General features: G+C 47.5%; 6 protein-coding genes across 6 annotated transcripts; 3 read left to right on the top strand and 3 right to left on the bottom strand.

Moving 5' to 3' along the window:
• Positions 1-69: 69 nt before the first annotated feature.
• Positions 70-1,834, top strand: FSUBG_6880 (aspartate kinase; the record flags this gene model as incomplete). Its single annotated transcript, XM_036685125.1, has 5 exons — positions 70-144; positions 212-231; positions 282-362; positions 422-1,677; positions 1,734-1,834. 5 exons carry the CDS (start codon positions 70-72, stop codon positions 1,832-1,834), a joined length of 1,533 nt encoding a protein of 510 aa, XP_036537608.1.
• Positions 1,835-2,450: 616 nt separating this feature from the next.
• Positions 2,451-3,305, bottom strand: FSUBG_6879 (Fusaric acid biosynthesis 4; the record flags this gene model as incomplete). Its single annotated transcript, XM_036685123.1, has 2 exons — positions 2,451-3,112; positions 3,164-3,305. The coding sequence occupies 2 exons, from the start codon at positions 3,303-3,305 to the stop codon at positions 2,451-2,453; spliced, it is 804 nt and encodes a 267-aa protein (XP_036537607.1).
• Positions 3,306-4,096: 791 nt separating this feature from the next.
• FSUBG_6878 (Homoserine o-acetyltransferase) lies at positions 4,097-5,532 on the top strand (the record flags this gene model as incomplete). The annotated part of the gene is made up of 4 exons (XM_036685122.1): positions 4,097-4,169; positions 4,222-4,609; positions 4,662-5,010; positions 5,059-5,532. 4 exons carry the CDS (start codon positions 4,097-4,099, stop codon positions 5,530-5,532), a joined length of 1,284 nt encoding a protein of 427 aa, XP_036537606.1.
• Positions 5,533-5,672: 140 nt separating this feature from the next.
• On the bottom strand, positions 5,673-6,905 carry FSUBG_6877 (uncharacterized protein; the record flags this gene model as incomplete). Its single annotated transcript, XM_036685121.1, has 5 exons — positions 5,673-6,066; positions 6,123-6,493; positions 6,541-6,608; positions 6,659-6,695; positions 6,753-6,905. The coding sequence occupies 5 exons, from the start codon at positions 6,903-6,905 to the stop codon at positions 5,673-5,675; spliced, it is 1,023 nt and encodes a 340-aa protein (XP_036537605.1).
• A 3,796-nt stretch (positions 6,906-10,701) lies between these two features.
• On the top strand, positions 10,702-11,763 carry FSUBG_6876 (nuclease PA3; the record flags this gene model as incomplete). The annotated part of the gene is made up of 2 exons (XM_036685120.1): positions 10,702-10,823; positions 10,875-11,763. 2 exons carry the CDS (start codon positions 10,702-10,704, stop codon positions 11,761-11,763), a joined length of 1,011 nt encoding a protein of 336 aa, XP_036537604.1.
• An 80-nt stretch (positions 11,764-11,843) lies between these two features.
• On the bottom strand, positions 11,844-12,288 carry FSUBG_6875 (endoribonuclease L-PSP; the record flags this gene model as incomplete). The annotated part of the gene is made up of 2 exons (XM_036685119.1): positions 11,844-11,918; positions 11,977-12,288. The coding sequence occupies 2 exons, from the start codon at positions 12,286-12,288 to the stop codon at positions 11,844-11,846; spliced, it is 387 nt and encodes a 128-aa protein (XP_036537603.1).
• Between the last annotated feature and the right edge of the window lie 3,480 nt (positions 12,289-15,768).

Here is a 15,768-nt window from a genome sequence, read left to right as displayed (position 1 = left end):
GCCTTTAAACTACAATTTCAAGTCACCACAAAGCAGTGATTTGAGAGAACCCATACACAATTTGCCAGTATGCGTAGTCGTCGAGATAATTCCTGGGTAGTTCAGAAGTTTGGTGGAACTAGCATTGGTAAATTCCCAGACAAGGTTAGCTGCACCACTCTTTGTTCAACCTGCTTTGCCGTAGTGATGATTGCTGACATGAACATGGTAGGTTGCTGAGATTGTGAAAAGGTACAGCTGGGTCATTGGGTCATTGGGGGAGCCTACTAATTACGTTACAGTGCTAGGCTTGGAGGTGATAGACCAGCAGTAATATGCTCCGCAAGAAGTTCCGGAAAGAAAGTCTTCGGAACAACGAGTAGGTGAGTCAAACTGCCATCAAACCTCTCATCAGCTTAAGCTACTAATCACGACCATCAAGGCTGCTACAAGTCTACCGCACATTGAGAGGCATCGTAGCCATAACTCAAGACCCTGATATGCAAGAGTTGCTATTCGACAGACTTCGCAGTATCATTCGAGATATCCGTGACGACCAAGTCGCCACTGTCCAGATATATATCTTGAGACAGGACATCCGTGACGAGACAATTCGACAGATCACGGCGGACTGCCAAGAATTGCTCGACTACACTTCCGCTGCCAAGCGCTTCAACCTCGACATCAATGGCAAGGCAAAAGATAAAATGGTCAGCTTCGGTGAGAAGCTGAGCTGTCGACTCATGGTTGCCATGCTACGAGACAGAGACATCCCAGCAGAATACGTTGATCTCTCCGACATTGTACCCAGCAATAACCTGGATCAGTTGAAGCCTGAGTTCTTCCATGAAGCTGCTGCAGTCTTTGGAAAGCGAGTCGAAGCGTGCAATGGGAGAGTTCCCGTCATCACTGGGTTTTTCGGCGCGGTCCCGGGGAGTTTGATAGACAGCGGTATTGGGAGAGGATATTCTGACTTGTGTGCTGTTTTGGTGGCGATCGGTCTACATGCAGAGAGGGTTCAGATTTGGAAAGAGGTTGATGGTATTTTCACAGCTGATCCGAGAGAAGTCCCTGACGCTAGATGTCTGCCTTCGATCACGCCATCAGAAGCAGCTGAACTGACGTTCTATGGATCAGAGGTCATTCATCATCTTGCACTGTCTCTGGCAATTCAAGCAAAGCCTCCAGTCAGCATCTTTGTCAAGAATGTACAGAAGCCGTGGGGTCAAGGAACTGTTGTGATTCCCAGTGATGGTGACGACACATCTTCGTGGCCGATCGATTACCTAGATCCTTCTGACTCGGAGAGTACTTCCTCTACCGCGCTGCCAAAGATGCCAACTGCTGTCACTATCAAGCGAGACATCACCATCTTCAACATCCTCAGCAACAAACAGTCCATGTCTCACGGCTTCTTCGTCAAAGTCTTCACCATCCTGGCTGAGCACGATATCTCGGTCGATCTGATCTCCACCTCAGAGGTCCATGTTTCTATGGCAATTAACAGTTCCAACATGGATCCATCACAGATCAAGAATGTTCAGTGCAGACTTGCTGAAGAAGGAGAGGTAAATGTGCTGCCCGACATGGCTATTCTGAGCCTCGTGGGTGCTGAGTTGAAGAACATGACTGGCATTGCGGGGAGGATGTTTGCCATATTGGGGGAGCAGCATGTCAACATTGAGATGATCTCGCAAGGTACGTTAACTACAACCGAGTCTTTGAAAATCCTGTACTAATATTTTCGGCAATAGGTGCGAGTGAGATCAACATATCATGTGTGATTCCGGATAAGGACGCTACTAGGGCTCTGAATATGTTGCACGATGAATTGTTCACAAAGAATGCCATATAGACTATAGCTGGAAGCACCCAAGCACACAATTTCTTACTTGACATAATTAAATAAAACTCTTATGATATTTATCAGCATTATTTCGAAGCATAAATACAATACGCTGTTAGAGTGTGTGATAGAGGCTTCAAGCCAAATGAACTAGAATAACCCAGTCTGGCTTATCTTTCTTCTTCCTCCTTCCATTTTAATCTGGTGAAAGTGCCGAATCATCCTGTACACCACGAAATCTTGCCTTACTATAACGGGAGGTCTCCTCAGTAGCTATCCACTGACACTGACCTGACGATATTCTCGATGCTTCCTGATTCCATGGAGAGGAAAAGCTCCGGTGCATAGTCACCCAGAGCGCAGCACTGTCTCGTATACGATTAGGCAATGCCCTCAAAAACTAACAATGAAACCTCAAAGGGTTTGTGCTAGGCTTGGGGGGAATCATGGTCTTGACGTGAAGTGAAACTAAGGTGTAGATGGAAAATATAAAGACACAATCTCAATCTATTGTCTGAAGTCTAAAATAAAGAAATAATCTATTATATCCCATAACAATTCTGAAACTTTTCGTTTGCAATCAGCCATCCAGCAGCATCAACATAAGAAAAACAACCATAACCCTCTAGTGAAGAGAAACAACCGTCTCGATGATTAACTCTGCAAAGTGTACCAACTCTTCATTGTACCTGGGGAAGTTATGTCCGCCCCTATGTGTCATCTTCCTCGCCATATCGGGATCGAACAGCTCGTACACCGATTCATCGACGAATGAATAGTGATCCTTCAGTCCACGGACATGGACAGAGGGTACTGGGATCTTCTCGGGGATATCACTAGGTCTCCATCGAAGGAGGAGATCAACAGGCAAGTCAAGCTCATCCTTGACAGCGTTGATCATGTCGTACTCAATCGAAGTATGAAGATCCTTCTTCCAGTCCAACTTCTTGCCGTGAGACACGTCAATTCGTCCAGGGAGGTATGTCGGCTCAAGGGTGTTCTTCTCTGTGAGGTCCCAGCTAATGACACCATTGTCAAAGGAGTGGGGAAGGAAGGCTGATGTGAAGATGGCCATCTTGAATGGGTATGGTGTATCGGGGTGCTCAGCTTGGTGCATGAGAAGAAGAAGAGCAGCCATGGAACCACCCTGTGAGAAGCCCCAGATTCCATCGAAGGGACCTTCAGACTCTACGTAGGCAGCTAAACGCTCATAGGCCTCTTCGACGTCTTCGGGGTAGGGGAAGTTGTACCAGCTGTAGTTGGGCTTGGGGACTTGCTTGAGGTTTGCTGGTCATGTTAGATCCTTGGATGAAGTGGAGATGATTTGCTGGCACTTACGGAGCATCAGTTCTGTGGGTTCCATGCCCGCCTCGAGGAATTCGTACTCCCAGTCACTTGGCAGATGAGCAGTGATGGGCTCCATCTGTTGTTGGAGAACCTCTACGCTGAAGGCATAGCCGTGAAGACAAAGAAACCTCATCTTGATCGGAAATAAATGATTCTTCTGAAAGAATATTGAATTGAAAGTCAAAGGGTGCTTAGAGTCAAAGTTATGAATGAGATGAATGTTAGTGAGCTGCTGTGATTGAGAATATTTTAGACGTTCACCTAGGCAACCTTTTTATTAAGCTTCTCTTCCTTTCGTCCGGTCTTCTCTATAGCTAGTAAATTGTAAGTAGAACGGCAGAACTCGGTCTATTCTTTGTCAAGCCTGTTTAACGCTGTTTCACGATCGAGCTAGCGGTCTGTGATGCATACCATCCGAACCACTCGGACTGCCTTGCTGAGATCTGTAAGGCAACGGTATTGATAAGCTTGATACAAACGGGATTGCCGGAGCCACAAATACAGGGATGAATCTATATCGGGCCACTCAGAGGCTTCCAGAAGCTTGTTCCGTCGATCGGAAGCTGTACGGAAGCTTTGCAGAAGTGGATCGAAGGATCGGAGGTTGGAGTGGCCACTTCGGAGGTTCGAGAATAACACGGGTAGTTACTTAGACCGGGTTATCTCTTGCGAATATGAGATTAGATTGCGTCTTTGACATGAAAAATTGACAAATTCTTGAAGTTGGATGTCCCGATGCCGTTGCTGTAGTATGCTCTCCAACACTCAGCAACTGATGATATCCCCTTTTACTCTCTGACTAAGCAATCGTCTCCGATGAACCAGCGCCAGAATCTGAGGGCACTTCGCAAACATATTCTACCCCGTTCCCAGTACCTTCCGACTATCTCTTCTGGCAAATTATTTGTAGCAGCAAGAAGAAGGATGACGACAACGACAACGACACCAGCGTTGCCAACGCCCATTCACGATGGTCTGGGTAAGGGCATTCCATATGGTAAGACCTCGGGTCCAGCATTTCTTAATGGAGTTATACTAACTATGCGCAGAGAAGAGTGTTCCTAGACCCGTCAATCCGTTCTCGCATCGTGTCCCCGGACGAGAAATCATCACAATTCCCAACTTCACACTCGAAACCGGTGTTGAGATGCGAAATGTCCCAGTTGCATACATGAGCTGGGGTAAGCTATCGCCAAAGGCCAATAATGTCATGATCATTTGCCATGCGTTATCTGGGAGTGCAGATGTCAGTGACTGGTGGGGACCGCTTCTTGGGCCTGGGAAGGCATTTGACACAGACAAGTTCTTCGTCATCTGTATGAACAGCCTCGGAAGTCCATATGGAACGGCCAGTCCAGTGACGGCCAAGAATGGAGACTATTCGGAGGGTTGGTACGGGGCTGACTTTCCGTCAACTACTATCCGAGATGATGTTCGGTAAGTGATCTTTTCTGGGACAACCACGCTCACCAGCTAAGAAGTATCACAGACTCCACAAGCTGGTTCTAGATAAGCTCGGAGTTCGAAAAGTTGCAGCTGTCATTGGTGGATCTATGGGAGGTATGCACGTTCTCGAATGGGCGTTCTTTGGTAAAGACTACGTTCGCTGTATTGTACCAGCTGCAACTTCAAGTCATCAAAGTGCGTGGGCCATTGGATGGGGAGAGGCACAGCGTCATGCCATTAGGAGTGATGTCAAGTACAAGAATGGTCGTTACGGGTTTGATGATCCTCCGAATCTTGGTCTGGAAGCAGCTCGTATGACGGCGTTGTTGACGTATCGAAGTCGGGACTCCCTTGAGAGACGATTTGGACGTGATACGGGAAATAAGAAGAAGGTGAGCATCCGATCTTCGCGAGAAAACTGAGTCTAACACAGATTTGAGACACAAAAACATGATAGCAAAACATTACCAAGCAACGGGACACCAATTCACAGTCAAGGAGGCGCAGACGAGACACCCGTCGCGTTCGACCGCGCCGACTCAAACTTCGCCGCCCAATCCTACCTCCGCTACCAAGCAAAGAAGTTCTCCGACCGCTTCGACAGCAACTGCTACATCGCCCTCACCAACAAACTTGACACTCACGACCTGGCACGCGGTCGAACACGGACCGTTACTGAGGCGCTGTCACTGATTGAGCAGCCTACGCTCGTGCTAGGAATACGAAGTGATGGCCTGTACACGCTTGCTGAACAAGAGCAAATTGCACGAGCTGTGCCAAATGCCAAGTTGAGAGAGATTGTGAGTGACGATGGGCATGATGCGTTCTTGATTGAGTGGAGTCAGTTGAATTGGTTGTTGATTGGGTTTTTGCATGAGAGTTTGCCGGATATTATGCAACGGGCGGCTCTGTAATGTTGGAGTTGGTATATTGCTATAAATGTCTGCTATAGCATATCTGGTAAAGGCCATAGTGCCTCTTATAAGTTGCTCATATCTGATCTGTAGCATACGATCTGCCTGGCCTCACGCACGCGAGGTACACATGAACCCTGTCATCGCTCTCCCAATCTCCCAAGCTCTGAACCAGCCGTTTCCCTTTCCTCTGTCACATTGAACTCAGACACGCACAGTATCCTCATTGGCTGGGTGTCATCTTGAAGCAAATCGTCCTGCACATGATGCCTGTGTTGTCGTTCGGTATCGTGACCACGGCTGGAAGTATTGTGCTCCGGTTGTGGATTGGCAACGAATGTCTTGCTCCAGCGATTGGGAGTAGGCAATGCCGGAAAATATTTTGAAAAGAAAGGTCGTAGCGTCGGAACGCAAGCGCATAGGAGTCCGCAACAAACTTCGACGAATGACCAACACGCCAAATCGACATTCTCCCACGGAATGTCGTGTATACAATCCAGATGGAGGATTCGAACTATGGAAATAGCACAAGTACTATGCAAATAGTTAGTAGTGGGTGTCAAGATAAGAATGCTTGAGTTTGGACTTACAGAAAGCCCAAGCAGAAAACTGCAACCAGTACATAGCGCTGCCGACGAGCCAGCTTCAGATTTATCACAACTGGCAAGGGAATGGCTATAATCATAATATCCGTCACGATGTTCCCAGCTGCAGTGATGTACCACATTGGTTGTTTCGGAAGGCATTTGCCCTGTATATTTCTGTCCCAGAACGCAGCTGTAGGGGTACAGATGAAAATAGCAAGGAAGATCTGAGAGATGCTCCAGGCTGAAACGAGGATCATAGAAAGGATAAGAATTGTCCTCATCTTCGTGGCGAATGCGCGGTAGTATTGGCAGAGGAGTGTTGTCTTGATCGCACCGAGTGTTGCCGGGTAAAAGATGATGCTCACGTAATATAACTTTCAATGGCATTAGCAGGTAGGCAAGTGAATTCCAAGAAACAAACCTTGAAGCAATTCCTGATTTCCTCTTCTGTTAAGAAGACTTGATGTCTACCAAATCCATATTTAATGCCTTTTAGTAGTTCAGTTTCTCACCCGTTCTGAGACTGGATTTCCTCATACTTAACAGTATACCAAATGCACAGGAAGTAATAAAAACCTATTAAGCTCATACTTAACGCCTGACATAGTCCACGGTGCTGAAGACAGGACTTACCATAGACAATACAGCCCAAACATCGTCAGCACCGAGTTGCTTTAGTAGGATGGCTCGAGTGTACACACGTAGAAGTACAACAGCAAAAGTAAGCAATAGTAATGGTAAGATGACACCTAATATAAGTGGTACCCGGGTATCCCCCTCATTCATCTTGAGTGTCAATCGCGTTGTAATGCAATGCAATGGCCGCTGAGTGAAAGGTTTCGAGCTTCAAAAGAGGTAATCCGTCTAAAATATACTACCATTGACCCGATGGGAAGCTTACCAACCAAAAGCCCGTCAAGAATAGAGTTAAGCCATTGTACTCCGTATAGCCTGCCTAATACAGTCTTAGCCTAAGCTCCTAGTAAGGCTAGGGAAGTTACATGCTTGAGCTATTGAAGCTAGTGAGCCGACTGGAACTTTAGAGACCAATCAGATGAGCACTCTGACTTAATTACCACGACAACATAATTATATTCACTGCTGTTTATTGAAGTTTAGATACGACAGGTAAGGGTATTTCCGTTAGACCCTGCTGTCTATCACCTTGCTTACTGTAAATATCATAATTAGTTAGTTAGGAAAAAGACCATATCTTCACCACTTGGCTACCTATATTACCCTTGAAGTGACAGAAAGTAGGCGATAACAGAAAGACCCTTACTCAGCTTAACAGTTTGAGAAACAAAGCTGCAAGGAGGTAAGGTTTGTAGTGCTAGCGTTGGCTGTCCGTCTATTAACCAAAACTAGATATCGAAGTACAATTTGGGCAGAACGCAGAGTACTAACTGCTTATGGGGCGAAATACCTCAGTTCAGGCTGTCAGCTCAACCCCGGTCGCCACTAACGCCCTTACTGCACGCCACAGCATACCAGCTGAAATTTGACAGTAGGGATCAACATTAACTAGAGGTATGGAGGCGCGCTTCAAAGCGAGACTCAGGTACGTCAAGTTCCTACATGATCTGTCATGGCCTTATGTCTAGATGGTCTAGATCGGAATGGCGTTGACGTCTTGGTAGCCGAACCAGTCTGCCGGTATTGCCGTTTGGATATGCCACTGGGGCGGTTATAAGTAAGCTTATCCTTATTAGATTTAGGATGGGGACAACTCTCTGCGGACCCGAAGAATGGTGCTCTACTTTGGTTTAAACAACTCCACAATATTATGAGCCCCGTTTGCAGCCGCAATATCCAACGCTGTCCGATGCTCCCGGTCCCCCGCCCAAAGGTCCAGCCCCTTACCCATCAAAACCTTTAACCTTTCCAGCCTTGTGAAACAATTCTCTCGACCTTCTTGTTTCGCCACAACATGGAGGAGAGACTGCCTCTTTCACGTTAACAGCCGTGCAGTCCACACCCACCTCCTCGAAGAACGCCCATACCCCTGGTGTTTTTTCTTCGTTGGCTTGACTCTTAACCTCAGAATGGTAGATAAATAAATAATGGCCGAAGCACTTGTAGGGATAGACTCTGGCCATACCAACGTGAAGATCACCCTCGCGGCCGGAGGCGAAAATAGATGCCTCACCCATTTCGTTTCGTGCGTTCATGTCTACGCCTTTTGAGAAAAGTAACTCCATTGTTGGGTAAATGGGCCCTTCCTAGACCTTGCCACCATCGGTATCCACGAGTTAGAACCATTTCCTCTGAAGAAGAAGGTAAGCGGTGTATCACCGTTTTCATCCTTTGAACAGACATTGGCCCCTGCAGTGATATGCATTTGGACAAGCGCTTCACTCTCTCTAGACTGCCCAGAAAACCAAACTCGTCTTTACTACCCAGAGCACATTGTGGTGGAGTCTTGCCGCATCATCGACCTGATCCAAAAGCCCTGGTACGAGAGCTATAATATCGTCGAATGTATTCTCGCTTGAAAGAAGCGGAGAATATGGAATACACCTTTTGTCGAAATTGTCTCTTGCGTAGACATCAGCGCCTCTAGTGATCAGTATCTCAGTTGCCTTTTCATTAGGTCCCTTGAAAGCAGCATGAAGCAACGGAACACCAGCAGTGTCCATACCATTGAACCGCGTGCTAAGATCTCTGACCAACCAACAATTAACCCAAACAAGCCCCACGTACGTCAAGTCGCTCACTGACGCGTCTCATGATTCATCCGAGTTCCGTCCTTAGTTAAAGAATGGCGGAAAGTCAGTATGCGCCATCATTCGCCACTAGACAGATTCTTCTTCGGTTTCGAACCTAGCGATCGTGACGATAGTTGCATGATCCGTAAGATGTGCTGAAGCCGGTCACACTTACAGGCTCTATCCGTGGCAGTTACTGGGTTCGACTGGCGGCACTGATCCCGTGACGAAAGTCCCATTTTCCTTTTTCGCCAGTGTAAGATATGATACTATCTTGTTATAGTGTTGCAACGACGCTACAGCACCAGTACACACTGTCCGAAGAGGTACAGCGCTCAGCAGACTCTAGGGTATGAAATTGCCAGACAGTTTATATGGTAGAGCTTGCCATTGTGCCGGGGTTGATTTAGTACTTAATCGCTCGTTATCGTAACGTAGAACTCGCAATGTATATAGATTCAAATTGACAGCTATTATTTTCAATACCATATACTATAATGGAAGGCTGGTGTTGATCGAGACGGCATCGATCCGATCCGAAACTCCAATGGTCGCTGAGAGTCACGGAAGCTGGCCGCGGCCCGAATTCCGGGTGTGAACGCGACGTCGGCTAGCGGGGTAGCCGGCAGTTGAACCGGCCAGGAGCATCGACACATTTGCAGTGCGATATTATGTTCTCTCTCTTTCATAATGTGGTCAAACTGACACCGGACCCTCTACCATATCCTAGTGCTTAGTACCAATTGACCACTGTATCGGCCAATAAACACATTGAGAATGGCGTCCCCCAACGGTGAACCTTACTTTCTACCGGCTGAAAGAGCTCAATCCCTCGCCAACTATCCCCACGCTCGAATAATACAGCAATCAGCCAAAACCATTTTTGTATCTGGGACTTCCTCACGTCGTGGCGATAATACTGTCGTAGGTTGCACTACAGACGCCAACGGAACTCACCACCTCGATATTTCGCTGCAAACGGAAGCGGTACTGCTGAATATCGGAAGCATTATTGGCGGCGCGACAAACGGCGCGTGTGGACTGCAGAATGTGGTCAACGCCACTGTTTTCTTGACCGACATGAGAGACTATGCTGGGATGAACAAGGAGTGGAATAAGGTATGGCCGGACAAGACCAAGGCGCCTGCGAGAACCTGTATACAGGTTGCGGCGTTGCCAAATGAAAGGTTGAACGTGGAAATTCAGTGCACTGTTTTGTGGGCAGAATAACTTGCTTGTTTGTTTGTTTCTACCATGTGATTGGGCACTATGGCCTCGGCCACCAGCGATGATATTCAATTGCTATCAGTTAGCCTATACGATTACAGATAGAGATCTGCAACTCCTCGAGGATATCCCTGTCACACTTGTGCCGATTAGCCGGGCATTGGTTGTCGAGTTTTCGGAGGACTCCGACAGATAGATAGCTACAGGAGATAAGATAAAAAACATATCTGATTACTCTGAATATATGTCCTATAAATTAAGGTGAATTATGCTTCTTTAGGCAGGTAATGAATATCGCTCAGCGTGTGATCTTCCAATCAGGTTCACCTACCTAAGTAGGTGCATCAGACTTCCTAGTTATTTACCTATCAATGGACTATCCGCACAACGTGCCGGCATTTATGTGCCGAGCAGTAGCGGTTTGCAGCATTTATCAAAGGACCCTTTGCGTGACATCCAAGACTGACTCGGCTGTAAGACCAGATGGAGAAATCAGAATCCGAATGTCGGTCGCTCAACGAAGCAAGATTGCCGACTCAAGGATCGAGCGACACGTATATAATTCCTCTGTCTATATCCCGTAGGTAGATAGGCCATTCACATAGACACCAACATCATCTGTATCAATATTCTCTGACCTAGCCAAGATGTTGAGATCCCTTCTCGTGGCCTCTTGCGCCATCCGTGCTGTTCATGGTTGGGGTGTTTTAGGCCATGCCACTGTTGCCTACATTGCTCAACACTTTGTCGACGACGACGTTGCTTCATGGTAAGCACTCGAGACTATCTGTTCACTTGGTCTGTACTGATTTCAGAACAGGGCCCAGGGTCTTCTAGGAGATACTTCAGACTCATACCTTGCCAACATTGCCTCGTGGGCTGATACCTATCGCACAACTACAGCTGGAAAATGGTCGGCCCCTCTACACTTTATTGATGCAGAGGACAGTCCGCCAACAAACTGCAACGTGGACTATGATCGTGACTGCGGCAGCTCTGGATGCTCCATCTCCGCAGTTGCCAACTACACCCAACGTGTTGGAGATGGCCGTCTATCAACTGCTAACCAAGCTGAGGCTCTCAAGTTCCTTGTCCACTTTCTGGGTGACATTACCCAACCACTACACGACGAGGCTTACGAGGTCGGCGGAAATGATATCAAGGTTACCTTCAATGGGTATTCAAGCGATAACCTGCATTCAGACTGGGACACTTATATGCCCGAAAAGTTGATTGGTGGCCACGCCTTGACCGACGCGCAATCGTGGGCAAACACACTTATCAGTGATATCACTTCGGGATCATACAAATCCAAAGCCGTTTCTTGGATTGCAGACAGCGATGTGACTGATCCTATCGCATCAGCTACGGCCTGGGCATCAGATGCCAATGCTTATGTCTGCACTGTTGTCATGCCCAATGGAGCTGCAGCCTTGCAGACGGGCGATCTCTACCCGACATACTACAACTCTGTGATCCCAACCATCGAACTGCAGATTGCCAAAGGTGGTTACCGCTTGGCGCATTGGCTGAACAGCATCTACTCTGCCAAGGTTGCAACTCGTTCTGTCCCCAAGCTCAATGTACGAAAGCCACTGCCGGACTTGATGGGACGAGATCTACTTCCCGGTGTGCGACCTTTGAGCCGCGCTAAGCTCGCGAGAGAGGCGATGGGAGGGAGCTGCTGCAATTCAGGTCATTCTCACTAGAGTTTATGCCTAGTGGATGGGAGTTTATGGTTGTTGGAGAAGCCTGGGCTATTTGTATGGTACTATCTATACTGCTATAACTAATAGCTAGCTGTCATCTCAATCTCAACATCAGTGCCCAAAGGCAACTGGTGGACAGCGACACACGTCCGGCACTGTAGGTGTGAATGTTAGTCAAGGCAAAGCATTGAATAGTATTTTAACGTTACTCACAGGCTTGGGTTCGTTGGGGAAAAACTCATCCCATGCAATATTGAAGGCGTCGAAATCCTTCATATCAGTCAAGAAGACATTGGCCGTCACCACTCGGTCTAGACTACTGCCAGCAGCTTCGAGCACAACCTTGAGATTCTGAAGCGCCATGCGAGCTCGGTCCGCCACAGAACCTGGAACCAGATCGTCAGTTGCAGGATCAATGCCGATGGAACCGCTGCAGTAGACCATGCCATTGTACTTGACTGCTTGAGAGAATTGAGGCAGAGGCGCACAAGCGTCGGCAGTGTAGACTGCTTCGAATTTCGACATGCTGAGCGGAAAACGAAATATGTGACGAAAAGGTTGCCAAGTTTTGATGTTGAGAACAAGTTCGTGAGATTGTACAGTCAAGTTCATAAGCCATCACTAATCATGAAATTTAAATACTTGTGCACTTCTGCTTGTACTAATCCTTGTCCCATTGAAGCAATCTACGCGGTACAACCTGTAAACTAGAGCTCTTACCCACCAATACTCGGACTGGCTCCACTACCCTGGAGTGGAGATAATTTGTAAGGCAAGAAACTCCGAGATAAAAAATCTGGAGTCATGGATGGAGCTAGTCTAAGCCAAAGAAAGCAAAGTAAGCGGCGCTACCCACCTTTGGCATCGTCAACATGAATCTAGAGACTATCCCGGCATATGCCGAGAAGGCGAGTGGGCCTCAACAGACGCCGCCGGCTAACTTGATACAATCATTGACCAATGGATGAGTCGACGACCTCTGGGCCTTGCTCGTCTTTGACATCCATCACATCAAGGGCGTAGGCCGCTCATGCTCCATACCATTGGCAGTCATCACGCGCAGATATTTAAACATCCAATCCGTTCTTGGACTTTCATCTTGAACTCCGAGCCAGACAAACGCATCCGAAAACAGACATACACATCCCATCCCTTCAAAAAGTATCCATCATGGTCCGCATCACCCCTTTCGCCGTGGAGCAATGGATGGATGCCTACGAGACAACTCCAGGTGTCCTGAACGTCGCTGAAACATGCGCCGCTTCTGTGTCCATCGATGACTTGGTCGCCATGTCTAGCGGACCCGCCAAGAGCCCCATCGACACAAGCATCAAGCTCACATATGGCGCGATCCCAGGATCCCAGACTCTTCGAGAACGTATTGCTGCCCATTGCAGCACTGAAGGAGTACAGCTGGCTCCAGAGGGCGTCATAGTCACTCAAGGGGCTATCGGCGCTAACTTCTTGGCTTTGTATACGCTGATAGGTCCTGGTGACCATGTCATCTGTGTTTATCCAACCTATCAGCAGCTTTACGACACCCCGCGCAGTCTCGGGGCTGAAGTGACTCTGTGGAAGTTGAAAAAGGAGAATGGCTTTGTCCCTGATGTTGACGAATTAGCTGGTCTGATCAAGCCAAACACCAAGGTATGGATTATGTCCCTTGATTATTTATAGAATACGAGAGGCTAAGAAAAGCTAGATGATCATTATTAACAATCCCAACAATCCAACTGGAGCACCAATTCCAAACAGTGTCATTGACCGTATCTCCAAGGTTGCAGAGGAGAATGGTATCATTCTCTTCTCTGATGAGGTTTACAGACCGCTCTTCCACGGCGGTGCTTCCGGCAGCAACCAAACCGAGGTGCCCAAGCCAGTGACAACACTGGGGTACCACAGGACCATTGCAACGGGATCGATGTCCAAGGGCTATGCGCTAGCAGGCATCCGCGTCGGATGGATTGCCAGCCGAGACCGGTCTATCATCTCTGCTATCATGCTAGCACGCGACTATACCACTATCAGCGTCTCCCAGATCGACGACCAGGTTGCCAGATTCGCCTTGTCACCTGAGGTCAAGCCCGCATTAATAGAGCGGAATATATCACTCGCCAGAACAAACGCAGCCATCCTTAAGGAATTCATGGACCGTTATAAGTCTGTTTGTTCGTGGGTGGAGCCCAAGGCTGGCACGACAGCCTTTATCCGGTTCAATGACAAGAATGGGGATCCTGTGGACGATGCCAAGCTTTGTCTTGATTTATTGGACAAGGCTAAGCTCTTGTTTGTAGCGGGATCTCGCTGCTTTGGAGGTGATGCAGACTTCAAGGGCTATGTCCGCATGGGCTACGTTTGTGAGACGGATGTTTTGGTTTCTGGCTTAAAGGCGCTTGAAGATTATATTGATCAAGTTTTGGTCTAATCTTCAACGCCTAGTGTATGTACAAGACTTAGCCACAGTCTAGCCTTACTTCTAGATATTTAGTAATGCGTTGACTGGTTTTATAAACGTGTTACGTAAAACTGAATTCTGTGGAAGGTAACTCCGAATAACAGTTTCCTGATATAAGAAAGCTCTCTACCATACAAAATCTCAACTCATGTTCTCTAATAAATTCCCCTTCATAGAACACCGAACTGGAATCTCAATGACGTTTCTTCGGCAAAGTCACCAAATGAAGGAGCTGGGTATTTCCAAGGCAGCGTCAAAAGCCCGCAACTGGCGAAGATCCTGCAAGCTCGAGATAGAACTCTTTGACCATTACGCGGCCACGATCTACTCCTCATAGTCCGTTGTGCGTGGCAATTTATCTATATCTCCGGCCAGCGATATCTATGCTTCCTCCATCATCATCTCTCTTGATGGCGTCACAACAATTCGTACGGTCGGTCAGAAGTTAACAGCAACAACTACGCACCGATTTTTGAAGATGGACTTGATTTCATCTGATATTTTGGAGCTGGTTTCAACAACACTTAAGAAGAATCACTCATACAAAATACCTTTCCAGTTCAGTTTGCTCCCAAGAACTGGATCCAACTGCTTGTAAGCACAATGTCGTGTCAACAGCTGTCACAAACCAACATTTGACCCTCCCTCCATCGGTCGGAGGGGAGTGGGGTGGAGGTGACATGAGTCCAGGAGTGGCTGAGGTAGAATATACGGTCAATGCCTGCGTCACGTCAACTCCATCTCTGGACGCAGACCAGGGTCATGGTTTTACGGCCAAGAGGACCATACGATTCATCCCGAGATTGAGTGAGAGCCCACCTCTACACGTGTCGTTGACGAGCCCTCGATACAAGCTGCAAGGCACAAAATCTCTTCGGAGGAACTCGCTCAAGCGACCGTTTGGCACCATCAGCGCCGCAACAATGCAGCCTGGACCACTGTATCTCCAAGCGTATGGAACCATCATTACGCCGACGTTCATTGATGTTACATTGACATTCAAGCCTGAAGTCGATGGGATCACACCTCCTACAATGGACAACGTATCTCTTTCCCTCTGATCCTACACTTGGCATCAAGCCGACCCGTACCAAGTATTCCCTGACCAGGATGAGAAGCCCAGCCTCAAGCAACCTTTCATTGCGACAATTGCACTAGCCGTCGATTGTCCGCAATTGTCATGGGCACAACATATTGATCCAGAGCTAGAGATTAAGAATCCAGAGAACTCTTCTGCGGAGTTCTATAGCTCTACTCTACAGCTACCGTTGTCTGTCTCCACAAGTAACAAGGTCTTTTTGCCGACATTTCATTCCTGTCTTGTTTCTAGGACTTACGATATGAACCTGCGTCTCGGGTTCAAGAAAGGGGATTTGACAATTACAGCACCTTTCCAAATTATAGCCGAGCCTTAAATTAGAAGCGTTCAACAAGACCTTATTGAGCAAATATTCTTATCAGGTGACGCCTCTCGATGTTCTTTTTGCTTTTATAAGTTGGTTAGCCAATAATGCCTTTGTAAAAGTGAAAATCAGGGGTGTCTGTTGTGA

Source organism: Fusarium subglutinans, assembly GCF_013396075.1.
Source record: "Fusarium subglutinans strain NRRL 66333 chromosome Unknown NRRL66333_c0000079, whole genome shotgun sequence".
Taxonomy (NCBI): domain Eukaryota; kingdom Fungi; phylum Ascomycota; class Sordariomycetes; order Hypocreales; family Nectriaceae; genus Fusarium; species Fusarium subglutinans.
The sequence above is the reverse complement of the archived record's forward strand: the minus strand, read 5'-3'. Positions and strand labels throughout refer to the sequence as shown.